Source organism: Mytilus californianus, unplaced genomic scaffold (genome assembly GCF_021869535.1).
Source record: "Mytilus californianus isolate M0D057914Y unplaced genomic scaffold, xbMytCali1.0.p SCAF_3, whole genome shotgun sequence".
In the NCBI taxonomy this organism is placed as follows: Eukaryota; Metazoa; Mollusca; class Bivalvia; order Mytilida; family Mytilidae; genus Mytilus; species Mytilus californianus.
The window spans coordinates 45,432,099-45,444,425 of NW_026262679.1; the positions used below are offsets into that span (position 1 = coordinate 45,432,099).

General features: G+C 31.7%; 1 protein-coding gene across 5 annotated transcripts in view; it reads right to left on the reverse strand.

Annotated features, from left to right (window-relative positions):
• Window positions 1-3,715: 3,715 nt before the first annotated feature.
• LOC127734672 (mucin-2-like) overlaps window positions 3,716-12,327 on the reverse strand; it is a 28,998-nt gene continuing 20,386 nt past the window's right edge. For 3 of the 5 annotated variants that reach the window (XM_052244673.1, XM_052244671.1, XM_052244669.1), the window contains 8 exons: window positions 12,280-12,327; window positions 11,362-11,391; window positions 10,737-10,913; window positions 9,920-9,967; window positions 8,785-8,850; window positions 8,442-8,558; window positions 4,335-4,466; window positions 3,716-3,838 (listed from right to left, as the gene is read on the reverse strand). In XM_052244673.1, the coding sequence (XP_052100633.1) occupies window positions 3,765-3,838; window positions 4,335-4,466; window positions 8,442-8,558; window positions 8,785-8,850; window positions 9,920-9,967; window positions 10,737-10,913; window positions 11,362-11,391; window positions 12,280-12,327 (692 nt within the window). In that variant the 3' untranslated portion in view covers window positions 3,716-3,764. The remainder of the gene's footprint in view (window positions 3,839-4,334; window positions 4,467-8,441; window positions 8,559-8,784; window positions 8,851-9,919; window positions 9,968-10,736; window positions 10,914-11,361; window positions 11,392-12,279) is intronic. The other 2 variants (XM_052244672.1, XM_052244670.1) reach the window with 2 other exon arrangements.

Below are 12,327 nucleotides of genomic sequence, written 5' to 3' on the forward strand. Positions count from 1 at the left end.
ACCAGATACAATTGAACCACCTTTTGATTCCAAGACTATGAAAGAGACAGTAAGTTTGAAAAAATTAAGAAATTTTGTCAAATTTAGTCTCAAAACTTGCACATCTGACTTTCTATCGCAGAGAAAAATTGAAAAATTTGGTATTTTCTTTTAATTTTTTTTCCAGATGTGCCAAACAAAACCAATGCTGTTTGTAATGATGTTAATGTAGGCGATGCTTCTCCAATTAAGTAACATCCTTACCGGCTAAATCCACTAAAACTTGATTTTATTAGACAAGAAATTAGATATATGCTTGACAATGATATTATTGAGGCGAGCAACAGTGAAGGGAACTCTCCTTGTCTCCTTGTGTCCAAACCAGATAAAACCTTTCGTTTCGTAACTGATTTCAGAAAAATTAATTCTGTTTCAAAATCTGATTCTTATCCGATTTCAGGGATAGACGACTGCATTGATAACATTGGGCAAGACAAATCTGTGAGAAAATTTGATTTATTGAAAGGTTACTGGCAGGTACCCTTGACACAGAGAGCTCGTGAAATATCAGCTTTTGTCACACCAAATGGTTTATTTCAGTATACTGTCATGCCGTTTGGTATGAAAAGTGCTCCAGCTACATTCCAAAGAATGATCAATAATGTTATAAAAGATTTAGACTGTTGTTATGCTTATATTGATGATCTTATTGTATGTACTGATAGCTGGGAAAAGCATTTAACACATTTATATGATACTTTTGATAGATTGTCACAATCAAATTTGACTGTTAATCTTGGTAAAAGTGAATTTTGCCAGGCCACTGTTGATTATTTAGGGCATACAGTTGGCCAAGGTCAAGTGAAACCTATTATGTCTAAAGTGGATGCAATTACCAAATTCCCTTCTCCTACAAATAAAAAACAACTTATGAGATTTTTTGGCATGATTGGATTTTACAGGAAATTTCATACCCTGGCGGAAACCATTTCGTACCTTGACCATTTTGTACCTCATGGAATATTAGTATGTATACCATTTCGTACCTCAAGGACAATTTATATGTATACCATTTCGTACCTAATGAAAGTTTATATGTTTGCCATTTCGTACTTCGTGGAAGATTTAGATGTAAGCAATTTCGTACCTCATGGAAGTTTTAGATGTAAGCAATTTCGTACCTCATGGAAGTTTTAGATGTAAGCAATTTCGTACCTCATTGAAGTTTTAGATGTAAGCAATTTCGTACCTCATGGAATATTTAGATGTAAGCAATTTCGTACCTCATGGAAGATTTAGATGTAAGCAATTTCGTACCTCATGGAAGATTTAGATGTTAGCAATTTCGTACCTTATGAAAGATTTAGATGTAAGCAATTCCGTACCTCATGGAAGACTTAGATGTTAGCAATTTCGTACCTCATGGAAGATTTAGATGTAAGCAATCTCTTACCTCATGGAAGATTTATATGTTCTTGATTTCTTGGTAAAAATTGTCTCATTGATGCGCGCCATTTCGTACCTTATGGAAGAATTATATGTTTACCATTTCATGTATATAGTCCATGAGGTACGAAATGGTTTTTATCGTGGGTACGAAATGGTAAATGTTGGGTACGAAATGGTAATTTTGGGAACGAAACGGCAGAGGTACGAAATGTCTAAGGTACGAAATGACTTGCTACCAATTTTGTCAGGCCATTGTGGATTATTTAGGGCATAGAGTTGCCCAAGGCCAAGTGAAACCTATTATGGCTAAAGTGGATGCAATTACCAAATTTTCTCCTCCTACAAATAAAAAGCAATTTATGAGATATTTAGGCATGATTGGATTTTACAGGAAATTCTGTTCTAATTTTGCTACTGTTGTTCAACCATTGACTCGTCTTTTACGGAAATAGTCTAAATTCATCTTGATTGATAATTGTCAAAACGCTTTTGAATTTTTCACGTCTTTAATTTTCTAGGAGTTTCTCTTCTACAGTGTTCTAGAAGTTTCCGTGACAACTATATAATTATATACAGACACCGAAATTAGACTTATCGGACATTAATATACTTGTATTCTCAGAAGTTCTCTGGAGTTGTTGGATTGCCATTTTTATTTACGAACAACATCATACTAGATTGTGAGCCTATTGGACATATATATTTCATTGGATTCCGTACAGTTAATAGAAGAATTCCGGATAAAGAAAAGACAAATAATCTGACATATATTTTAACAGTTAAGTTTACATTTCAATTTGTATAATATTTCGTGTAACATTGTATAATTAAAGGTGATTTCTGACCGTAACAATAGCCAAATCCATCTAAGATCAATTTTGCCTGAGAAACATCGATAAACTACGGTTGCCTCTTATGTCAAGAAAACTTTAAAAATAAACTCTTTCGTCCATTCTAATTTAGTTTATTACCACCCAAATGCATATGTTAGTTCCTTAAAACATGAAATCTAGTAATTGTGTTATCTAAAAGAGGTCTATATCGATCGTATGTATCACCTTTACCTCTATATCAATAACGTTGAGGGGTATTTATGATTATTTATCCGGAAGAACGTCTCTAAAGTACCTGTCTGTTTTCTTGTGATATAACGAAGACAAAAGATATACGATAATGAAATGATTTCCCTGAAAGGAAACCAAAATGGTGTATCCAGAGGAAAATAAAAGAACGATGAAAATAAATAAATAGGTCCTAGTATGGAAATCAGATATGAATCCTAGTAATGAAAGCAAGAAAAGTACCAAACGTGCATATCAAATTATATACAGCAACAGTAGTTCACTGTGAAGCCACTTTTGATAACAGTAACGTCACGAAATACAGCAAGTACAAAATAATCCCTTAGTACATGCATATGTATAGTGCAAGATAACACACATACCAACTAGTATTGCCATTCGTGTATTGGACAGACAAACTGCAATGTTACAGTATGTAACTTACAAGACCTTATCAAATTTCTTTCCTTTACAACATAGCTGGCAGACATATTCAAAACAAAAGTTAAAAACCTTCGATCAATACGCAGTGATTCAAAACAATATCCTTTAACGTTCATTCACACAAAAATATGAATATTGTAAATATAAACCAAATACAATTACGTTGATTACACGAGGGCAACGTTCACCTTTCCTTTCATTTCATTTAAATTAAATCTCAATTTGATACATCATCCTAACAGTTAGGGAATAATAGTGTTGTTTTCAAAAGGTTACCAACGTCAATTTGGCTGTGCGTCCCATGTCAAACTGCAATTGCGACAATCAAATCCACATTGATATTCATATTACAGTACAATACTCGTAAATTGTACAATTTTTAAAACAAAACGACAATACTAACTACGATTGAACAAAACCATATCAAATCAAGAGTGGTATCACATGAGAAATTGCATAAGAATCTAGTTATTCAATGCGTCTAATACAGGTGTATGATGAATTGAATACATTTTATCAATAAAAGATGTGGGTATTATTTAAGAATAATTTATTGTTTGTGTGATTACTCTTATTCCAACTTTCTACATAGTGATACCATTTCAAAGATGCAAATTTTACGCGCAAAACGTGTTCGGTGTTAATAGTTGACATAGGATATAGTCTAACTCATTTACATAAATCACAAATTATCGAGCAGCTTGTAAAATAGTTCTTTAATCGTACTTTTATTATTAGCATCATTATGAATATTTGTGAGACAAAATAAAAAAAATCATAAGCGAGATAAATACATTTTAATATGAAAAATGAGTAAGTAATGCTATAATCCTAGTAAAATTCTATAGTTTCATCTTCTTTTTCATAATCTCTTTTACCTGGTGATGGTGCAGTAGGAGAACCACCTAAAAAATGAATAAGGTTAACTGTAGAATAATTTTTTTTTGTGACGTCAGATATGGTCTTGCAACGTTTGGCTTTTTTTTTTTGGCAGTTTGAAATAAAAGTTTATGCAATTGGATTTATATAGTTTTAAACATCATGTGACACAATAAGCATTAGTCCGATTTCTATCAACGCAGATGATGTAAAATTAACTTACGGTACAAAATGTTTCATTAGATACATATCGAATCTATAGAAATAATTAATGCGTTTTATTTATCAGTGTTGAGTATACTTTAAACCATATATATTAGATCATCGACTATTGGTTTTTCCATATCCTAAAAAAACAAAGCCTTTCCAATTAAGAAATGTTTAAGTAGTGTGTGTCAAGTAATAAATTACTTCGAATGTTGAATATCACATAGGCATAAATGTATGTATAACTCAAAATGCACTTTTTGTTTACATGTGATAGTTATTTGGAATAAAAATGAATAATCACTTTAAACTCACCTTTACATAAATTACAGAATTTCAGACAGTTATCCTCTCTAAACAATCTATAGAGTGGATTAGTACAAAGATCTGCATCATATTCGTTACAGTTGGGAATCTTATCTACACATGGAACTGGAGAGGTATTCTCTGTAAAGTATATAAGAAATTACCAATATTGTGAAAAAGTATGCTATACAATGTTTGAAGGGTGCATGCATTTTTAGGTGATATACTGAAAGTTACTAAAACGTTTACTTGTACTAACGGTTTATGGATTTGGTTATGTTTTAAAGTAAGATCAGAAACATCTACTAATACAGTATTATGCATTATCACAGACTTGCCCCCGTCGGATTAAACATGGGCAATTCAACGGGTGTAGTTATTGAGGCATGTTCTGTTAATCCTTCCGGAACATCTGAATTCTCGGTTTATGTTGAGTAAGTGTTGCATGATTGTTGTCTTATGTTGTTTATAACTTTGTTTCTGTCCTTTTGTTGTCTGGCTATCTTTGAAATTTCATTTAAAATAATAATGAAATTGTTTGAAATTAAGGAGCGTTTTTTTTCTTTCTCTCTTATGTATAGCTTTGATTCCTTCTCCTGGTTGAACTTTATTTTATTTCTTTTCGGTATTTTTGCAGATTTAAAATTCTATCATTGATATGGCCATTTTCTTTTTTATAAATTTACTGATTTTTTGGTTCTCAATGCTCTTCAACTTCATCCTTAAAATGGTTTTTAATTTTTTTGTATTTCGGCGTCACTTATTAATCTTATTATTTCGACAAAACGCGCGTCTGACATACTTAGTTATAAGACTGGAATCTTTGGTGAGTTCATATTTTAGTTTTTGTATTTCCCATTATTGATGAGACAGTGTTTATTGAAATACGCAACTGGTGCAGTGCAATAGGTACCATTTAAGGTTATTAGTAATTTGACTAATGGCTTCCTACTGTCCTTGGTATCTTCATACTTATGAAATAATGAATTTATTGGAAAGACATTATTTATCTCAAATTTTCGATATTTTTGTACAACGTCATGACGATAAAAATAAAGTTACAACGAAAATGAAAACTACGTGTATTTATATGGTTTGAGTCGGTGTAACAAATACATTTGTTAAGGAAAATTTACACTTAAACTTCTAAAGGTAAATAAATAGACACAAAGAGTACCAAGAATGAATGTCCAAGTATACAGCATAAACGGAGGAACTTATGAAAAAAGGTGCAAATCACATTGAGGACTTGATATTGGAAACTTGGTACTATCACTTTTTTGTTATAATTAACGACCACAACTCAGTAACATGATCATTGTTGTAACAACATTGATAATTTTTAAAACATAAAATCAATGTAAGAGGCATAAAAAAAAATCTACCGAAGTTATATCAAATGTGACTTATGACTATTGGTATAATGTTTAGAAAAGAACATTGGAAATACAAAAGAGCAACATGAACAAACGCGTATCTTTTATTATTGTGAGACGTTATTGTAGTGTACTTGGCCCTTTTCTCATACCTGTTAAATCTTGGATCGTTTTATCTGAAGAGTCGTTATTTGATTCCAATTGCTTACAAAATGGAACATTTCCTACGTAATCACAGGTTTTTATGACGTCATTCCACGCTAGACTAGAAGGGCATGTCAATTCCCTTGGTATAGAGTAAGCACATTCATAAAACTTATGACAGTCTTTAGGATGTCGGATCAATTGTCCGTTGTGGTCGCAGGTTATATTGTCACCTCCAGCTTTAAAAGTGGGGAAAGAAGCACATAGTAGTTTTACATTAATATGAATGTAAGATCATATTGGAAGCGATAAAATACCATGGCTTCTGGGTGAAGAATGGAGACAATTTCGGAGACTTTCGAAATAGTAAATGATCGAAACATATCATTTTATGAATGTGCTTAATCGATGACTGAATAATATTGTCTTTTGTTAAAATGTTTGGCTAAAAAAACCGACAAATTAATTGACAGGGCTATACACATGTGGAACTAAAAATCATGTGAAATTTTTCTACGAATTCATTTCACCAAGAATCACGATATTTGATTGGTTCCTGTCTTATAAGAATTTAAAATAAAATGTGATTGTCTTAATGTGTCTTGAAATGAAGACATGTATTTTTATTAGGTATTTACTTTCAAATAAGACACGTACTTATATTTAACTTTATAACTTAAAAACCATTAATCTATGAGATAATCATATAAGATTTATATACTAACATAATAAACATGTATGCAAAAATATATTTGTACAGGTGGAATATATCAAACAAAATATGTTTAGATGCACAGAAGATGAGTTGTAATCCAAAGGAAATACATGATATCAAAAGCAAAGAAATCTGCGTACGTACATATACGAATAGTGTACCATTAAGACAGCAATTAAACAACACAAACAATAACACCTATCGAGACAACCTTTATCGTTTCGCACTATAAACTTTTTTAGTGATAATAACATTCAAAGCTTATTTGAACATGACTTATCTTTTCATTAGACATTATTATGCCCCTCAAGGAAGATAATGTGGTTAACACAATCACCTATGAAAAGCAAAACAACTGTTAATACTTGTATACCACAAGCATGTGTTAAACACTCAGAATAGAAATATTCTCCATTTGAAAGTGAAAATAAAGACGATCGTCAATAATTGTGTGCTCAAACGTATCTTTATGTGGTGTATATTATTGAGTGTGTTTCAAATTATGGAAGAGTTCTTTGTGTTTCATAGTGTTCATAATTTCAAGTTAGTCGTAATAGTTGAGATGAAGGTTTTATCTAGAAACTGCATCATGTATAAAGTGGGAGTCGCCGTAGTTAAAGCACGGTTCTTACATTGTTTTTGTAATAACCTTTGACTTAATTTGCCTTTTTATCTAAAATTCCTCAAGGAGCAATGAACCATTCGTACACATCTGACTGTCAATCGTTACTTTGAAAAATATTTTTTTATAGTAATTTCACAATCAACATTTTCAGTGAAAGAAATTGTTTATATTTGCATTAATTTGCTCTTAGAATTCTTTTGGATAAGTAAAAATAATTTTCAATTGAAACTTCTCTGAAAATTTTATTCCTAATGCAGTGTGCTAATAGAAACCATATATCTTAAAATGCATATTGACACTTCTAAATTACGACAAATAAGAAAAAGAGTAGGAATTAAAATATTATTATTCCGATTAATAATATGCAAGTGCAGTTGGATTTGAAAAAACGAAGATTCCAAAGTGCAATCATAAGCCAATGAAAACCGACAGAGATATTCCGACACGGTCAACTAAATGATAATTACGTCAGTAAAAATGTCTAACCAATGACTTCCATTTAACCAATTTAAACCTTAATTTAATAGATTCATGTTATAAAGCAACAACCATCTATTAAGGAAATTACTATATGAAACTCAAGTACTGGAATATCGTATCGGTTAGAGATACATACAGAATGATGATTTAAACATGAAGATTAATGTCAGATGTGAAAGGCAAAGCAAACAATGCATTTCCAAGTTCAATGCAAATTAGTTGGTAACAGTTGACAGATTTAGAGGAAACCCTCTTGCTTTATAAACAGTAAATTTGTTACAAAACATCAAGGTAGTACACAACTTCTTCTTGTTGGTCAGTAAAAGTTTCGCTAGTCTTGTTTATCAATTCTGTGGCGTGATTATTATCATTTGATTAGTTATTTGTATGTGCTGTTCAAATTCGACAAATTTAAACAGACATTATCTATAAGATGACTCTTACTTATAAGTGTACACTCCGTGATTTTTCTACCAATCATATTTAAATTAGTTTGTGTATTTAATAACAACTTTTACGAAACATATACACAATAACAAACCAAATGTTTGATGGAATCGAATACAGTTTTGGCGATTTCGTTCACGCCTGTGAGAGCATTTCGTTGTCATTGAAATAAACGTTTACTTTTTGTTTCGCTTAAAGTGCATTCTGAATTATTATATGGTGCAACTTAGGATTAGGAAAATAAATCAAAAAGATATCTTGATATATTTTCAAACAGACTTGATTAATAATAATCTGCTGATTATTCCAAATGAAAAGCAATTACTTACGAATACAGTATCCACAGTATGCCCTGCATCTTACACTAGCCCATGGCTTATAAACGCTATCGTTGACACAAATCTTTTCAGGAGGATATGCTCGGCAATTTATCAAATCTTTGCATTCTGAAATACAAACAATCTAACACAATGAAAATAGAATAAAATGTCTACAAAGTCGACAAAATAAATATAAAAAAAGGATCCGAATAGGGTTCCAATAAAAATTAAACCATAGGTTCTGTACATAATATGTAATCTTTCAGCGACACGTGACCCGATTTTAGCTTAATTCTGTCTATCTTGCTAAGTTGCTAAAAAATGTAACAACGAGAAAATGGGTAAACAGTACCTGTATTTGTGTTATTAGCATCTGTATTGCTGTACTTGTCTGTAACGTTGATGTTCGGGTAGGTCACTGCAAAAACGAGTGTATATAAATACTAAAGCACAAAACATTGCAAACATACGAAATAGTAATGCAATTGGAGAATCAATTTAAAAAACAAACGGAAAATGTGTCCATGGGACACATATGATGCCCCCGAGTGCATATAATGTTATAAAGGGACATAACTAGAGAACACCTAAATTCGAACATGATCTGTGTTTTATGATAATACGCATAGTGTATAAGTTTCATGACATTTTATTGAGGCAAACTAAAGTTAGAATACGGAAACCAATTTTGGGACATACGTACGGACGGACGGACAAGGATAACACCTAATGCCCCCTTTGCCAACCGTCGGGGGGGGGGGGGGCATAAAAAGGCAGTAAACGTTATATGTAATTCATTCTTAGATGTTTCTGAATGTGTCGCTTAGTTTTTACCCGAGTCGTCGTAAAAGCAGGTCTATTAACTGCTCGACTCCGTCCGTACGAAAACATTTTGTAGAAAATTTCGTCAAAGGTTCTTGGCTTCCATGAAAGGAAATGATTTATATTTAATTTGCAGCTTGATAACGTTGAGTTGTAGCGTGTACAATATTTTTAAATCTGCCGTGCAGCTATTTCCTGTTTGCTGATAGTCTGGTATTTCAATTATTTATGCAAAGGGACGTATATCCAGACCCGGGTTTGGTATTGTTTAAACATTTAATAGCACTTTGTTTCTGTGAATATTTCTATAACTCTGGGCCCTATCTGTATGGATTCGTTAGTTTTAAATTATCTTTTTTTAATGTCAAACATACAGGCACTTGCATGCACGTTTCTGTACTCTACTAAAATGAAATGCGCGTTTTGTCAAATTAAATGCTCTACTTTAGGATATATGTATTGTTTTAATGATATATTTTGAATTTATCTTCAGCTTAGTATTATATATCTAACTTAAACTTTTGTCGCAAATTCCGTCAGGAAAAATTAAACCATGTACGGTTTTAGCTGAACTTCGGGTCTCGTGCGTAATTGACGATTGATTTCAGAAACAGATGGTGTGTGTTTGCACTGAAATCAATAGCATACGTCATTATTATCCCTACCTGTGTTTGTAGGTGGCGTTAATGTACCTGGCATTGGTGTTGTGACAGCTGTGAATGAAATATATGTGGTTATCACTGAGTAAAGATTGAGTGTTTTAAATTCCTTAATCATGAAAATGTCCGAAATCAGACATTTAAAATAAGAGTAGATATGTTCAACATTTTACAAAATACTTATTTAGATGGCATCACAAACTTTGTCATATTTGGTCATTTCCATAATTCAATACTTTGTTGAAAATAACCTTTTTTTTAATGAAATGTCTAAAGCTTTTTCCTAGATATTAGGGACAAGCAAATTACGTGTACAAGATAAAAAAAAATGAACAATTATATACGTTCAACGTGATATTTTAAACACCATGCCCCGAATTATTAACCAGCATACAAACAATCATACATACACAATTAAAGCAGCATCTACTGGGTTATTTTTAGTATTTCTTTTAATCAAGGGCAGCAAGTCAAAGGGTAAAATTGATGACATAGCATTTTATACAAATTATAATTTTACTTCCGAAGTAAAGGATGTAAGATACCATACTTTTTGCTTTTAAAACTCATTTTTCTTAAAGATATATTTATCACAGAAAAAAAAAACGAAAACAAGAAGCTCATTTTTTAATTAAATTTATTTATTGTTTGTACACTTGACTTATTGTCAGGGAAGTTTATTGGTTGTACAAAAACTTTTTTTTTCAAAATTACAGTTTTTATTATTTCCCATAAAATTCCTTCGTGTTTCATGTATTTTTTATCAATTTGTTCATGTTCTACTACACAATGGAACATTTCACCTTTAAGCATGTATACTTACGTTTTGTTGGAGCTGGAGGGTTAGATTGAGAAGGATTGGTCTTAACAGGGGCTGACGTGACAGGAGCTTTGGATGACGGAGGGTTTGTTGGAGCAGGTGCTTGTGTTGTTTGAGGTTTGGTGGGTCCTTTCATGGTTGATGAAGCTAATGGAGTTGGTGGCACTTTCATAGTAGTTCCTTGCACCAAATGATAAATGCATGGATAAAGCAGCAGGTAAAGCAAAAAGACATTAAGCAAGCATTGGAAAGGTTGTAGACATAAAGCAAAAGGTAGCTGAACTGAACTTAATTGGTACATTTGATGCAAGTATATGAACTATCCTTTAAGAATTAACTTTCACTAATTTCGACATTTAATTAGTTCTATCTTCTGTTAATTGAAAGATACACTTACTGGAACCTATGAATTCGAACATATATGACTTATTTGAATGATTTCGTGTATTGAAATCGTCGAATGATATTTATTTATGTGGTTTTTGTTTTATTTTTCATTATTTGTAATCTAATTCATTCTATCCGTTAACACGCTTTGGATTGATTGCTAAACATATTTATTCTGACCGACTGCTGCAATTGAAAGAAATAAACGTGAATATGTAAGTCAAGAAATGGCACTACTGACCTGAATTTGGCCCGGAGCCTGTTCCGGCAGCTGTAATAAATAATGTTTTTAAATTATAATTCAATGTAGTGAAAAAATGAGAAAATCATCGTTTTACATGGACATTTTGCATATGTTGAAAATATCCATTATCAGAAATTATTTTTTGAAATCATCATCTGGCTAATTTGAATTTCTAATGCAAAATTGTGTTTGTCTTACTTTTAGGAAATAATTATTGATATAAACTAAGCTTCAAATTGTATCATAAAAAGTAAAATAACAAAAATACCGAACTCCAAGGAAAACCCAAAGCGAAAAGTCCCTTATCAAATGGCAAAATCAAAAGCTCAAACACATCAAACAAATGGAAAACAACTGCCACATTCGATTTTGAATTGACAGATTTGTAAATATTTTGAGAATTGCAAAAGATACCAAAGGAATATTCAAACTCATAAGTCAAAAATCAACTGACAATGCCATGGCCAAAAACGAAAACCGAAAAGAAGACAAGCAAAAGTACCCAAAAAACACAACATAGCAAACTAAAGACTGAACAACTCGAACCCCTCCAAAACCTGGGGACCAAAGGTTATCAAAGGGACCAATATTGATTAAATACGCATCTTTGTATAATGAATTAATATTAATCAGGATAAAGTATGGGTTTTTTTTAAAGTTCACAAGACATGTATTAAAATAGAAAGAGACTTAGGGTGCATTTTAATATATTATTAGTCGTAGAAGAATTGAAAACAGCATGGCCAAAACAAAAAGCCAAAACAAAAGGCCAAAAAATGACAGAAGACAATTGACAACACACCAAACAGAAACAGGCTTAACCTAAATTACCCCTATCAAAAACATGATTGAACAAAGCGCACATAATTTTAATTAAATATAATATAATTGTTTAAAATTTAGTCTTTTACTTACATGTTCCGTTTTTAGTACCATTATTTGATCCTGTAGCAGCTCCGGTTC